We start from the raw sequence: 15,799 nt of genomic DNA, 5'->3' as shown, positions 1-15,799 counted from the left end.
GTGGGTAGAGGAATTGCTTGGAAAGCGAAAAGCATCAGAAAAGGGAGAAATAAAAAGCTCAGACCTGTGGACTGGGCAAGAGAGTAGGAGGTTCCAGCAGAATGAAATATTTAAACCTGTCCAGAAGGCAGATCTCACCTAGCACCACACACTTCTCCTTCGTTGGCTAGGGGAGCAGAGCCTTGAACTCAGATCTGTTTGCCTCTGGCTCCAGGATTAAAGGCCTCTTTGTATTCCAGTCAGATCACACAGACCTAGATCTTTTGATGTGATATCTTGCCAGCTGGGTCACGTAGACCTAGAAGGTCTTTGGATGTGATCTCTTACCAGTACAGCCATGTTCTAATTAACATTCCTCTCCACATCACCCAGGAATAAAACTCAACTGGGAACTAAGCGTGAAAGATACTGCCTTAGTTGTAGCGGAATTTTAATCCAGCAATATGATCTCCCCACCCCTCTCTCTGAACTGCTCTCCTAAATCTTTTTCCTGTCTCTTCTGGTGAAAGGTGGGCACATCCTAGTCTGTCAAATGTTTCTCTAATTCATTACTTGGTTTGTACTGGTGTGTGTGTGTGTGTCTGTGTGTGTGTGTGCGCGCGCGCGCCCGCATTCTTGTATACCAGCCAGATAGCTATGTTGCTGGATTAAAATCCCTCTACAAATATATATTTCAGGAGAAATATGTTGTATAAAACTTTTGGTATTTTTTTTTCCGGGTGGAAAAAGGATACACGTGTATTAAATACCATGAGCAATAACCAAAATGTAAACAACTGGCGATGGCGAGAAGAACTCAGAGATCTGAGGGGTGGGGCTGGACTTCTGTTCCTTGTCCAGAGCAGTTTCGCAGGTGCAGGTACTAATTAGCGCAGCCTTGATACCAGGCTCCAGCTCCAGACCAAACTGAAGAAACCAAAGGCGGGTGACGAAATTTACTCCTACGCCCGGCGTGTGATGTCATCACGACGGGCCAAGGCGTACGCGAAGCAAGGAGGCACCCGACACAGCGCGCTCTGGATCCAGCGGCGTCTTCTGGCGGCCTTGAGGTCGCCACTCTGGCCGCCGTGGCACGCCTGGCGTTGGATGGGCGGCATCTTTGCGCCCATATGAGCCAGCGACATTATGGCCGCAATAGTCGCGGCCGGGGCCGGGGTCGGGGCCGGAATTTCGCAGTCCGTGCCCTACCCGATAAAAAGGGCAGAAACCACGTCCCGGAAAGGTAAGGTGCTTTGGTTCCGGGCTGGGTCGTTCCGGCTGCCTTGTTGGCCTAGAGTCTTGGTGTTCTCCCGGGCCTCGTGCCCTTCCGCCTCCCAGAGTCCTCCGCGCCGAACCCCACTACTCACCCCACCCCACATCTGGAGTCTTAGGTCTGTCCCTCCAGGACTGTCTGTGTAGCTCGGGCCAGCGCGTAAGGGCGCGGCTGCCAGTCCTGGGCCCCTTGATTACTGGGAGCTGCGGTCTTCCGTCCGCGTGGGCGCTGCGCGAGGCGGCTGTCCGGTCTGAGCAGTACACACACCCTGCCCTCGGCCCCTCCTGGAGGGCTTCTCTTCCAGGAGGCGGAGGTGTCATTGGCCGGGCTTGTACCAGTAGTTAGTTTTACGATTTTGCTCACACGGGTGCTGTGAACCCTTTATTTCTTGCGACTGTTTGCTTCCCTTGCCAGATTTTAAAAGTCGGTCGTTTTATACATAAGGAATAGCCGAAACCAGAGTGGCTAAATAGGCCTCTCCCCTTCCTCGAAGCCATGGCTAGAAGCCATCAAGCCCTTTGTTTAGCTCCACAAGTGAGCAATACCTAATACCCAGAGTGCACAGAATGGCCTCTCCCCGCTTCCCGGACGTCAGTAAGCACTTACTTTCCTGGATAGCTTTAGAGTCTTGCCGGCTTTCCTCCATCATCATCCGACTTTAGAACTTACCTGTCCTGTTGCTGAAGAGTGTTGTCGGTTTATGTACTTTCGATTCATTCCAATCCATTCTTCTTTCTTCTTTCTTTCTTTTGTTTGTTTGTTTGTTTGTTTGTTTTTTGAGACAGGGTTTCTCTGTGTATCCTTGGCTGTCCTGGACTTGCTTTTTAGACCAGGCTGGCCTCCCACTCCCAGCGATCCACCTGCCTCTGCCTCTGCTGGGATTAAAGGCTGCCCCATTCACGCCCGGCTTCCAATTCATTCTTGACATACTTTTATATAGTTAATTATTTAAGCTAAATATCGAGTAGTAATGGGGAAACAGCTCGTAAATGTAAGGTAGAGCTTGACTTTAACAATAAAAATCACCTCCTTGTCATGGCCTGCACACTAGGTTGCATTGTTCTAGGCTCCAGTATGTTTCCAGCCAGGTCTCCTGCCACTCAGGCCTCACTCTGTGTGCTTCAGGTATGCTGAATGGACCAGATTTATTTATAATTCATGAACAGGGACCAATTCAGCCTTGACTCCCCACGCTGACCGCTGGTGTGGCTGAAGTTCAGAGTGTCGATTCATGTAAGACCCAGGAGGTTTCTACATATGTAATTGATGTCATTTGTGTGTGGAAACTAAAACAATGTACAGTGAAAGGGTTGAGTTTGAGCTCTTTTAACCAGTGTGTAGGTAGTGATTACTCCTTGCTGTTTTTCTTTTTCTTTCTTTTCTGTTTTGTTTTGTTTGTGTTTTGTTTTTCAAGATAGGGTCTCTCTGTAGCCTTAGCTGTCTTGAACTCACTTTGTAGACCAGGCTGGCCTTGAACTCACAGAAATCCACCTGCCTCTGCCTCCCGAGTGCTGGGGTTAAAGGTGTGCGCCACTACCACCCACCCCTTGCTGTTTTTAATAGTTTTAGTTACCATACAAAATACGAGCTTCATTGTGACATTTTCTATATATATGTGTGTGTGTGTGTGTGTGTGTGTATCTTTGTGCATAGTCACACACACACACATACAACTTGCCCTTTCTCTAACCCACATTTTGCTAGTTTCTTTCCTCTAAATAATTCACCACTGCTTTCACGTCGTGTGTGTGTGTGTGTGTGTGTGTGTGTGTGTGTGTGTGTGTGTGTGTGTTAGGAGCCTTCCCTCCCCCTTTTGTGTCTCTTGCTGCCCTCTCCCCTCCCTTTGCCCCCGTCCCCGTCCGACACAGTCTCCCCTCTGCTTTCATGGCTGATAGATCCCCTTGGAACCTGATGCTGGGTTATTAGGGATACAAAAGTTCTGGCCATTCTTGGCTTTAGGTATTTCTTGCTTGTGGAGACCTATGTGCTGTTTTGTTGTCTTCTATCTGTTCTCAAGATGGGGAAACAGGAAGGAGAAGAGTGTAGGCTCTTTGTTCAAAATGAATGGTTGAGGGACAAAGGGCAGAACAGAATAAGGGGCATTCTGTGTGTGCTCGGTGCCCCATTATCTCGGCATCTTATTCTGTTGGGAGGCGAGGCCGACAGTCATTTTGACTAATGCATACCCTATGTCACAGGTGGAAAGACTATCTCCCAATTGGACAACGGATGCCTGGGACTCGCTTCATTGCTTTCAAAGTTCCTTTGCAAAAGGTAAATGAAAGTTCATTCAGCATTTCTTCAGAACTCCACACACCCCATGGAGAACACGGGCTCTCAACCTGGTTGCTCTCCATGCTTCTGTTTTATGTCACTTCACTAATCTGAAGTGAGAGTCCCAGAGAACAGACTCTCCATCCATAGTTCACTGTTGTATGCTGTGTCTGCCTGCCTAAACTAGATAGTCCAGTATTCGCCATGTTGACATGGTGGTTGCTGTACTGGAAATTCAGTAGAATTCACACGTGCATGGCTGTGTGTGTGTGTGTGTGTGTGTGTGTGTGTGTGTGAGAGAGAGAGAGAGAGAGACAGAGACAGAGAGAGAGAGGGAAGAGAGAGAGAGAAATGCACTTAGTTTTAAGGTAGGAATAAGTTTTTGGTTTTTTTTTTTTTTTTTTTTTTTTTTTTTTTTTCCCTTACCTATTTAATGTTGACTAAGACACTCTGAAGTCACTCAGGCAGGGAGTCACAAACACAGAAATATGTATATCAAAGTTAGCTTTTGTTCTTCCCACCACTGGAAGAGCAATTATTAGAAGCTTCCAGAAGAGCAGAGCCTGCCCTTCTCGTCCCGTGTGTGCCCATCTCATGGGGCTGGCAGCTATGTGGGTTGTAGTACAGGACTTTTCAGCAAGTTTGCTCTCTCTTACTTCACTCTCTGACAGAAATTTGAAGCAAAGCTTATGCCAGAAGAATGCTTTTCTCCTTTGGATCTTTTTAATAAAATTCAAGAACAAAACGAAGAACTTGGATTGATAATTGATCTAACATATACTCGGCGCTATTATAAAGTAGAGGTAAGTGGACCCTCGAACTGAAAACAAAACTCACAGTGATCTACAGTTTTCATCCTGTACTGATGTGAAAACTAAGCTTCATTCATAGTAATAAACTTAAAAGAAAAGCAAATCGTGCCCCTGGTTTCATGTTGGAATGAGAATGGCGGCCAGGCATGTAGTAAATGGCTGTCACCCCAGTTCTTAGGCATCTAAGGCAGGAAGGTCACAAATCCAAGGCCAACAGCAAAACATCCACACAACAGATTGGAGACATGAGCTGAACTATAAGGTGTAGTAATTATCACCTGAGTCTTTCAGCAAAAGTTCTATAACCATGGAGCACTGGTTCTGCCTTCTTCTCCTACACCCCAGAACCCTCATAACCTCTTCCTTGCTTTGCTTCTATGAATTTCCCAGTTTTAGGTCCCTCATACAGGTAGCATAATGTAACATATATTTAAACTTTTTAAATTGAACTAAAACACAATTCTGTCGCTTCCCTCCTCCTCCCTTACCCTCCCCAGCATCCTCTTTCACAGCCACAGCCTCTTCTCTTCCCTGTCGCTATACGTGCAGGCAGGTACGCAAATGTAGCCGGCTGAGTCCATTTAGTTTTGCTTGTTTTTTTTTTTTTCCCCGTTGACCACTTTAGGGTGCTTATATCTGAAGGCTAATTCTCGTTTCTTGCAGCAGTTTCTACTTGCCTATAGTTCTTCATCTAGGGCCAGGGCCCTCTGTACTGTCCTCCATCCGTGTTGGCTTGTCAGCTGGTGTCACTGGGCACATCTTGTTTAAGCACCCATATTGTTGAGTTTTCATGGGTGTAGTGTCCCCTGGTATATCTGTAAAGCATAATCTTGCAGCTGACTTTCTGGTCCTTGAGCTCTTAGACTCTTTCTGCCTCCCTCTTCTGAGATGCTCCCTGAGCCTTAAATGTAAGAGTTGTCCTTTAGATGTATTCCCGAGGCCGAGCAGCCCGCAGTCAGTTGGTCTCTGCGTTTTGACTAGTTGTGGCTTTTGGTAATAATCTGTGTGTTGCAGGAGGCGAGGAAAGTATCTTTGATGAGGTGGGAGAGTAATACTTATCTGTGGAGTAATTTTTTTAGGTCTATTTTTATTTGTTTTTATGAGTGTTTGCCTGTATAAATGTGCACCAAAGACATGCCCTGTGCCTGTGGAAGACAGAGCGGGCATTACATCCCCTATAACTAGAGTTACAGATGGTTGTGAACTGTTGTGTGGATGCTGGGAATTGGCCTTGAGGCTTCTGCAAGAGCAGTCAGTGCTCTTAGCCATCTCTCCAGCCTCGGTGTCATGTAATACTTGTCTTTTTGTGTCTGAGTTCTTTTAGTAATTATGTCTCCGACATTAAAGCACATAGGGAAATCCTTTTCTTTTCTGGCTCAGTGTTAAGTTATATGTGAGTGTTGTATTTCACTATTGCTCCTGTCTCTCTCAACCCACTCTGCCTGCCTTATTCCCCTACCTCTGTGTAGGGGTGCGAGGGGGGTGGTTTTCTTGTTTGTTTTGGTTTTTTCATGAGAAAAAGTCTCACTATGTGGCCCTGGCTGGCCTAAATTTCATTATGTACCCCATCTGATCTCTACCCACCATGTTCTCTCCACTCCCGTCTCCCGTGTGCAGTGAGTCAGTGTGTGTACCGCATGCCCAGTGTGTTTTGTCTTGTTTAAGGGAACCCTCAAATATTATAGAATTTACCTCTACGTCTTTAGTGTGTATATTTAAAATGCAATACTTTTCCTTAATATCAGTTCTTTCATGTCAGGTAGACAATCTGATAGCTCCTAAAATGTCTTAAAAATTGTCGGTTTGCAGTTGGTTGTCTGTCAAGTCTGAGTAAGTCTGTAGGTTGTTGCCCGTGTCCCTCTCACTTTCTTTTGTCCCTCTCCTGTAGTCTGTGTTTTGAGAGATGCTCCAGGCTGTGCTGTGGAAATGGTAGCCATGCCGCCTCCATGAGCTGGCATCGTCCTGTTGTTCTCTGCCAGTGGGCTAGCACAACACTTCAGGATTCTGTTCTCCTTCCTCCTCCTCTCTCTCCTCCTCCTGTTCCCCTAACTCCCGGCTTCTCTTCTCTTTCTCCTTCTTACTCTCCTTCCCTTCCTCCATTATTGTTTTGTTTTAGGTTTAATATTTAAAACAGTCTTAATATGTAGCCCTGGCTGACCTAACACTCAGGATCTTCCTTCTCAGTGCTCTAAGGCTGGATCATAGATACATAGTATTCCACCTGCCTGGATTCTTTTTTTGTTTTGTTTTGTTTTTTGAGACAGGGTTTCTCTGTGTAGCCTTGGCTGTCCTAGACTCACTTTGTAGACCAGGCTGGCCTTGAACTCACAGTGATCCGCCTGCCTCTGCCTCCCGAGTGCTGGGATTAAAGGCATGTGCCACCATGCCTGGCCTTTTTTTTTTTTTGTGATAGTGTCTCCTATAGGCCACGCTCTCCTCAGTCACCGAGGATGCTGTGCAATCCTGAGCCAACTGCCCCTGCCTCCAAGCTCTGTGGTTGCAGGGAGAGCCCAGCATGCCCAGCGTGGTCTTCTTTTCAAAGAGTCTTTGTTTTAGTGTGCGTGTGTGCACACACTCGCACTGTTCATGCTGGGCCCTACAGAAGTTAGAAAAAGGCGCCAGGGCCACTGGAGCCAGAGTCACAGACAGCCGTGCTCATTCTCAGCAAAAGCGGGGGAAGCTCTCAGCTGGGAGCCATTGCTCTGGCTGCATTGATTTCCTTTGTAACAGGACACGTCTGAGCGTGTCTGTGTATTTTGAGATGGGTTCTTACTGTTTTACCCAGGCTGATCTTGAGACACAGGGACAGCAAGGGTGTACCACCATGCCTGACATGAGCCATTTTCATAGGTCCTATGTCCTTCTGTTAGGGACTGTGTAATAAAGGGGTTGTCTCTATGGTATTTGCAGTTATTGATAACTGATCTGTTCATTCATTTGAGGCTTCAAAAGTTGATTTTCTTTTTTCTTTTTTCTTTCTTTTTTTTTTTTTTTTTTTTTTTTTTGAGACAGGCTCTTGCTGTGTAGTCCAGGCTGACTTCAAACTCAAGACCGTCGTGCCTCAGCCTCCCAGAGTCTAGGATTACAGGTGTGCGCCACCATACCAGGCTGTGCAAGGTGAACCTTAACATTCATTTTTTATGTAATGATGTTTCTGTTGTTTATTTACTCAGTGAAGTCAACAGGATTCTTTTCCTCTGTGTCATAGCTTTCAAAATAGTATCTTAGTTCCCTGATCTCTGCCAATAGTGACTAGTCAGATTTCATTTAATTAATTAAATTTTCTATCATTACAAATGCCCCTGCAATTGCCTTTTCCAATTAAAGCACAGGTTGAGGGGCCCCCTTTGGATAGTTGGAGCTTCTCAGTTTGACTCCTAAAACCTTTACAAAATATGTTGTTGAGAATTTCAGACATATATAATATGCAGTTTGCTCACAATCACCCCACCACCACAGGTAATTCCTCCTGATCTGCGGTCCCAATGTCATGTACTCATCTTTCTCAGGCGTTTTTAAGTTCAACACATGCTTGACGGTGTCTCTGGGGGGCGGAAGAGGGTGTCACATCCTCTAGACCTGGAGTCACCAGTGGTTGTGAGCTGCCTGCTGTGGGTACTAGGAACTGAACCCAGGCCTTAAGCACTGACCCTCTGAGCCATTTCTCCACCCCAGCGTCAAGTTACACACCAAGTTCCAAATTAGCACACATGCGTGTGAAGCCATCTACTGGAACATGGCCAACCACTAGGGCTACACTCCTGAAAGAAGCTGACTCCCCCGCCCCAAGCAGCCAGCAGCTGCCAGTAGTCCCTCCGCGAAACTAACCGGCTTCTTAGAGTTAAGCTTTCGACATGTCCTGGTCATCTGGGACCACTTTGCATGAAGGAAGTTCCAGGCTCCTCTTAGCTGTTTCCTGCCGCAGCGTGATTCAGCCCTAGCAGAGAGCTTTGTTTCCTTTCAGTGTAGATACTTGTTCAGACATGAGAGTCAGGCATTGTCATAATGGACTGACTTCCTTCTGAAGCTGTTCTTGTGGCTATAGCTAGGAACTCTGTAAAATTCATGATAGTGCTTTCTACTTAAACTCAGAGTCACAGATTTTCACCTAACCTCTCTTTTTTCCCTAAGGTTTATTTTATTTGTGTGTCTTGTGTGTGTGTGTGTGTGTGTGAGAGAGAGAGAGAGAGAGAGAGAGAGAGAGAGAGAGAGAGAGAGAGACTGAGACTGTCTGTCTGTGTGTATCTGTGTCTGCCACGTGTGTGTAGGTGCCGAGGTCAGAAGAGGGCGCCGGATCCTCTGGAGCAGGAGTCACGGGCTGTTGTGAGCCATCAGACATGGGTGTTGAGAACTGAACTGCGTCCTCTGGAAGAACAGCAAGCACTCTTAAGCTCTGAGCCATCTCTCCAGCCCCTCACCTACCCTCTTTTTTTTTTTTTCCCCTCTCTTATCCATAGCTCTCTTTGCCCAGCTCATTACTACTTTGTGAAGGCACAGAAAGGTGAAATAAATAGGTAGAACTGTTTACATAATTTTTAGTCACACCATATATACGCCCTCATTCACATTGAACTGGGTGTGTTTTGTATACCTAGTAGCTGTCCTGTAGTTTTAATGATAATCAAGTGTTATTTCCTGGTTGAAACAGCCTTGTAAATAGTGACTCTTTAGTCAGGATCACTAGCATACTTTTTTTTTTTTTTATCACTTTGTATTCAGGCTCCTCAGACCTTTCATTATCTACAAATGAAATAATTTTTGTTTCATTTTGTTTTGCTTTCTAGGATTTGCCAGAAACTATTTCTTACAAAAAAATTCTTACAGTTGGTCATCAGGTACCCAGTAATCACACTATTTTTAAGTTCAAATGCGCAGTTAAAGAGTTCTTAAAGAAAAACAGTGACAATGGTAAGTCCTTGCGGTTTCTTTTTCTTTTCTGTCTGAACTCTAGTGCACATTTTGAGTAGGTTTGGAAACATTTTTTAAAATCTCTTTTATTTTTAATTATGTATGTGTGCTTGTAGCTGTGCATATAAATGTGTGTGCATATGAATGCAGGTACGCACTCAGTCCAGAGGCATCAGGTTCCCTCACGCAGGAGTTCAGGCAGTCTCCAGCAGTTTGCTATCGCTAATATTCCACAGTCAGGTCTGTTGTCTTTGAAAATGTCAGCTGGTAGCAATACATTGTTTGTCCTCTTGTTGGCCACACAGAAACAAAACTTGAGTGAGAAATGTGTAATATGATGGAAGTGTTTCTCTTTTTCTGTGGCTAAGGGGTGAGAGGTAGAAGATTAAAAGTCTCAGGGTCTGAGAGTCCATAAAGAGACAACAGAAGGAACAGCTTAGACGCGCCTTGGCCCCCAGGGAGGCAGCACAGGTGGGCTGCAGGATGCATCTGTCATGCAGCCTGAAGGTGTTCCTGCTGTCCCTCCATTTTGAGTGTAGTTGTGGTTGTTCTTTATATCGTGAGTGGGACTGAGGTCTGTGGCTCAATTGCAGAGCTCTTACCTGGCTCCCATGAGTCCCCGTTTCAAACCTCAGCATTGCACACACACACACACACACACACACACACACACACACACACACACACACTGCAGTGTCACTTCCTGTTGAAACAGATGGCTTTGTCTAATGCAGCTGTAACCTGTCGGTGCCTCTACAGTATACATCGTTGTCTAGCCAGTGCTTGTAACATTTCCACAACAGTGAGCCTTTGGTAGATGGTTCTGGATAACGTGTTTTCAAGTTAGTAATATTCCACTAATTTGTAAGTGTTACTCTTGAGAAAATTGTCTTAACATATTTTGGGTATATCTTGTTTCCTTTACTTAACTCTGCATTTCCTGTTTTCTAGATAAACTTATTGGTGTCCACTGCACCCATGGCTTAAACAGGACGGGCTACCTCATTTGCAGGTGAGTTGCCCACCCAAAGGCCAAATACTGCAAAATGTGTTCGTGTGGTTACAGTGGTAGTGTAACCTTACATAGAAATGGGTGAATATAGAACTGTGTTGTCTCCACCATTGTAGACTTTACAAATGGAGATAGAAGCACATCTCTGTGACTTAAGTACAATAGACATTCAGATTTGCAATGTAGTATGCGCTAGTGGAAGTATTTGGAGACCTTTTTTTAAAGGCTGCACTGTGGTTTTTTTGCATACTGATGAACATGCAAATCAGAAGTTTGGGGGATGATAAAACATTAAATGGTATGTGCATCTTTGGATCCACACGCCACTGACTGAGCAATAGCCTCACTTGACACGCAGATTCGGAATTCAGATGTACTTTGGTGGTTCTCAAGGAACTGTCTTGTGTGACTTTGTCCATTCAGAAAATCCTTCCTGAGATCCGGTTTGTGTGAGCAGTGTGAGTGCTGGCAAAGAGATTTAACCTGCCTCTGAAGAAATAGGAAAGCTGATAATAATAATTAATAATAATAATAATAACAACAACAGTAATAATAATAATAATAATGAAGACTATAGAACTATCGCTGTCCAATGCTGAAGAGGATGGGATTGTGAGAGCTTAGGTAGAGGAGCTTTGACCTATCATCAAGAAGACCTACTTTTCCATGGAAGGTTTGAGTGACTAGCTGAAGGGTAAACTAACACTAGCTGAGTAAGGACACTGAAGAGAGACTGTGGGCCTACGGCTCAGCCGCAGCCCTAGAGTAGGGCAGCATGAGCTGTCCTGGAGGCGGTGGGCAGGCGGTAAGGGTGGCATTGAAGTGGAGCTGCAGGGGCAGGAAGCAGGCAGAACTAGCCCATGCAAAGTGAGGTGTTTCAGTTTGTTTGGTTTTTTGTTGTTCAGCGTTTTTTGCGGTGTGTTGAACCATCTATTTCTGCTGAATAAGAATGTTCTAAAGCGGTAGAGGCAAGGAGCCAGTAGGTTTTTATATGAATTGAAGTGTGATGGTGACTTGGACCAGGATGGCGAGGTCATTTGGTGGAAGGGTGTGGTCCTCACTGTCAGGACCCTGGTGGTGGAGTGAGGGCGAGAAGGAGGAAAAAGTGGGTGACGGTGATAGAAGTTCCTGTTTCTGGTCCACATAGTTGATTATCCAGTATTTTAAACTGTTACTATTTTTCCCAGTTGTTTTATGTGTTGTTGGTTCCGTAACATTAAGGAAGTCTCCTGTGTTTTGATGAAAATAACTACTGAATCTACCTTTTAAGCATTTGCCAGTTTGGTCATGCAAGTACCTTTATTAAAAAATTTCTAAATTAGTTAATCTCGGGGCAGTCATTTTCTATGGCCGTGGCATGTCATTCTGTAACTGTTGGATTAAATATCTAGTATTTTCTTAGGATTTGTATGTCTCCACTTGTAAGTGAAATTGGACCTGTTGATTTTCTTTCTTTTAGTATATTTAAGTGACCCAAATTATGCTGTTTGGTTAGGTATTTGATTGATGTAGAAGGCATGACGCCCGATGACGCGATTGGACGTAAGTACGAGGGTGTCGCCATTTTTTCCTTCCTGTAGCAGCTAAAGGTGGAAATGGTAGGCACACTTTCCAGTTCTTGGGAAAAAAATAATTCATATGATCCAAAATAAGGTGCCAAAAAGAAAATAAAGCGAGAGCAGGAAGGGAGGCTCGCTCTTGGGGTTGGGGCTGGGGCTCAAGCCATAGACATCTGCTCAGCGTGTGTGAAGCCGGAGTTTGATCTCTAGTACCAAAAGATAGAAAAGTAATAGTAATGTAAGTGGCCTTTTGCCAGGAGCTTATGAAGGAGCATGTGTGTACGAAATGAGACGTAACACCATAAGCATTAGCCAGTGAATATGAGCTTTGGTTTGCTTTGTCTGGGTAAGATTTCTTCCTGTTTCTAACAGTTCATCTTCATTCACTTCTCAGTATTCAATAGGTGCCGAGGGCATTGCATAGAAAGGCAGAACTACATTGAAAACCTGCAGAATCGTCATGTCAGAAAGTAAGTCTTCCCTCCTGTTAGGTGAGGGTTTTGGTTAGGGAGGCCTCTTTGATGTAATTCACATGACGCGTTACCCTGGCAGCTTGCTCACTTGCTGAGCAAAACCTGAACTTACAGGAGCGGCGAGATGAGATCATATGTTAGCAAACCAAAACACATCATCACTAAACTGGCCACTGGAACTGGAACCTGGTGACACAGTGGGACACTTCTCTTTCAGGAGCCAGAATGTTAGTGCATCTACGTCAGGTGGTCTTGAGGACGAAGCACACCCCATGGAACAAGCCCGCATCACTCCCAAGCCTGTGAGCCAAGGACCTAGGAGCAGCTGGCCTGGCGGCTGTGCACCACCTTCCCGGCATTTTCACACTCAGACGCAGACCGCACAGCACTCATTCAGGTACCTGGCTTCCTCTTCCCTAGAACTGAGGTGGAGACTGCGCTTTAGGGCAGGGACAGTACATGTGATAATGACCAGCAGTTGATATTTCCTTTCAGGTCAGTTTCAGTCATGCTGTTCTGCCAATCAAATACTAGGTGGGAAGTATGTGGCTCTTCAGAGGCAGATGAGAAAAGGAAACTTTCTTGTATTATTTTTACATTGCATTGACTCCAGGAAGCTTTAGGTGAGGCTGCTGGAAGATAGAATCTTACATTCTTGAGATCAGACCCAAGATTTTCTCCCTGAGGTATAGTATAGCCCTAGGCTTTCAGACGCTGGAATCCTTAGGCTATGTCATTTTGGAAGTAAGGAAGGCTGCTCTTCAAAGCACAAATACAAACTGCCAGCCAGGGTAGAAGGTGCCTGCAATCCCAGCACTAGCGGCTGGAAACAGGAAGATCAGCCAGTGCATCATTGGCTACATAGTGAGCTCGGGGGCCAGCCTAGACTATATGAGACTCTGTCTCAAAACCAAAAGTGAAACAGAAAGAGCAAATTTTGAAAGACAATAAAATCCTAATAGAGATATTTACAAGTGACTTGAGCAGATTAAATCATAAAAGTATTTCACTTGGAAAATTAGAAAATCCTCAGTTCAGTCAAAATAGTCTTATGATTCTCCAGAGAAAGGGAAGACAGAGAAGACTGGAGAGGGTGGGCAGGTAGACAGGAAGGGGCCTTGGTTAGGGTGAGTGACACGTGTTGACTCTGTAAGCTGAGAAGTCCCTCAGGTAGTCCTTTGTAAGCTGGAAGCTCAGGGCTGCCAGTGGTGTGGCTCAGACCCAGGGAACCTGGCGATTCTCTGTAGGAATTGTGCGGGAGGCCTGGGAAGCCTGGGGAGAGGGCGTGGAAGGGCAGAGAGAGGCTCAATTTGCCTTCCCTCTGCCTTTGTAGTTGGACTGGATCCCATCCAGGTGATCCGTGCCTGCCCATGTGGAAGGAGATCTTCAGGCATCAATCCTTGTTAGAAACACTCTTGTTGATAGATGGAAAATTAAAGCCTAGTTAGCTTCAGCTGCTCCTTACTCTAGTCACGATGCTGCCCAAACTGTCATAGCTTGCTTTTAATTTAGCTCAAGTTGTTATGAGCACCGGAGGGTTGTAACTGTCAGGCGAGGTGTGAATTGATCCCCTTACTCTGCCGTTCACACTCTGTGAAGTCTTGGGTGAGAGCACATCTTTAATTTCTATTCTTTGAGGTGAAGAGTTTCAAATGCACAGTGCGTAACTATGGCCACTGTATGCTCCAGCTGTTAAAGCAAGTGGGTACACTGTAACGCTCTTTAAAATGCTACTGGTAACACTGAGAGTGGCAGTACACCTTTTAAGTTAGTTTTAGTGCCCATAAAGATGTTCATACCTCATCAAGTCTATATTCAGTTGAGACTACTTTTCATATCCTGCTGTGTCAGACAGAGCTAGGAGCTTTGTGTACAGTATTGATGGTAGGAAAACTGGCAGTAGCCTGTGAGTCTAAGAGTGGGGATGCAGCTAAGCGACCATAGCCGTAACCATGACATTTTACACAGCATCGGAAGCTTAAGCTCAGGATAGTAAAAAGAGTAGCAAGGGCTGGAGAGGCGGCTCAGCAGTTAAGAGCACCGGCTGCTCCACAGAGGACAGACCTTCAGTACCCTGTACCCACACGGCTGACCACAACTGACAGGAACAACAGTCAGAAAGATGAAAAGGAAAGAGACCAAAGAAGAACTAATCCTATTTGACTAAGTGAGAGCGTATGCATGGGGGGCGGGGAGCCCCTGTGTGTGAAGTCAGGACAACTCCAGTGTCACCCTTAACCTCCAGCGTGTCTGAGGCAGAGCCTCTTGTATCTTGTAGTTCACCGCACAGCTGAGCCCGCTGCCCTCGAGCCCCCAGGGCTCCTCCTGTCTCTGCCTCCCATAGTGCTGTAGGGATTGCAGACACATGCTGCTGTTTGTCTGTGGGTTCTGGGGTTCCAGCCCTGGGTCCTCACACTTGTGCACGGAGCCATCTCCCCAGTCCCAGCTCCATTTTATAAAAATGAAGAGAAAGAGAGGTGACTATGTCTGGGTCATCCAGGTAGGAAAGAGTAAAATCTGAGCAGCTCTGTATTAGTGTAGAAAGCTTGTTATATGTTAATCTTGATAACTATTTATTACTTCTTCTTTAAGAAAATTTTCACAAAATCAGAATGTTTGCCGGAGAGGCTTTATCCCTCCTCCTGGTCCAGCTGGAGAGGACTATTCACAAGGAAGATTCTTCTGGAATGTGAAGCCAAATGGCAGCCAAGCAACCCAGAATAAGAAGTGGACATCTCCGAGTTACCAGAGACACTTTTACCCAGCCTACGGAGGATGGGCCCAGTGAGACACCCCTTGGCTGGACTGTTTGAGGGGCCACCTGAGCCAGAGCTGGACAGAAGACAGCTGGACAACTTTTAATAAAATCAGGTCAAATGAATTTAAATTTTTTTCAACATTTTTAAACTTTTTAAAATCTTTTATTATTCCTTCTCATGTGTTAAGTGTAAAGATGAATTGCATTGCTTTTTACCTGCTTGCTGATGGATGGGTAGTGACTGCAGCAATCCAGAACACCGTTGCAGGCTTCAACTTCTCTCAAGGAATTTTGCAAGGATAAACTATTATGAACTTGGAAGTTTCTGTATTGGCTTTTGTTTTCCCTGTCTGTTTCCTTTGCTCACACTTGTAATTTATGTGCAGGTGCAGAGGTCATAACGCTTTACTGTGTTCTGCTTCTGTGTCTTCACGGATATCTTTTTTTCCCCCGACTGTTAAAATTTTCTACTAAAAATTAGCCAGGAGAGCCCCTGCGGGGCTCTGATCCTTTCCTTCCGTGGTGGTCAGTGTTGGGATTTGAGTCAACCAGCTTCTTACTGGACTTGGTCTGCCAGGAAAGGCAGTAACACAGAGACTGTCAGATCTCAGGGAATGACTGACTGCCACGTTGGGCAAGAGGAAACTAACTGATAAACCAGAGTTCCGATTAATGTGTAATATACTTCACAAGGTAACTGCCACCACAGAACTATCCAGAAGGCTTGAAAACCCTCTGAAGATTTGTTGTT

General features: G+C 45.4%; 1 protein-coding gene across 1 annotated transcript; it reads left to right on the top strand.

The window, feature by feature from the left end:
- The first annotated feature begins 1,017 nt into the window (after window positions 1-1,017).
- Window positions 1,018-15,425, top strand: Dusp11 (dual specificity phosphatase 11). The gene is made up of 9 exons (XM_051154841.1): window positions 1,018-1,222; window positions 3,451-3,526; window positions 4,198-4,329; window positions 9,123-9,246; window positions 10,198-10,258; window positions 11,754-11,800; window positions 12,212-12,287; window positions 12,508-12,687; window positions 14,883-15,425. The coding sequence occupies exons 1-9, from the start codon at window positions 1,110-1,112 to the stop codon at window positions 15,076-15,078; spliced, it is 1,005 nt and encodes a 334-aa protein (XP_051010798.1). The 5' UTR covers window positions 1,018-1,109; the 3' UTR covers window positions 15,079-15,425.
- Window positions 15,426-15,799: the final 374 nt, after the last annotated feature.

The sequence above is a fragment of the Acomys russatus genome, chromosome 13 (genome assembly GCF_903995435.1).
Source record: "Acomys russatus chromosome 13, mAcoRus1.1, whole genome shotgun sequence".
Classification (NCBI taxonomy): domain Eukaryota; kingdom Metazoa; phylum Chordata; class Mammalia; order Rodentia; family Muridae; genus Acomys; species Acomys russatus.
Note: the sequence above shows the minus strand (reverse complement) of the source record. Positions and strands in the feature narration are given on the sequence as shown.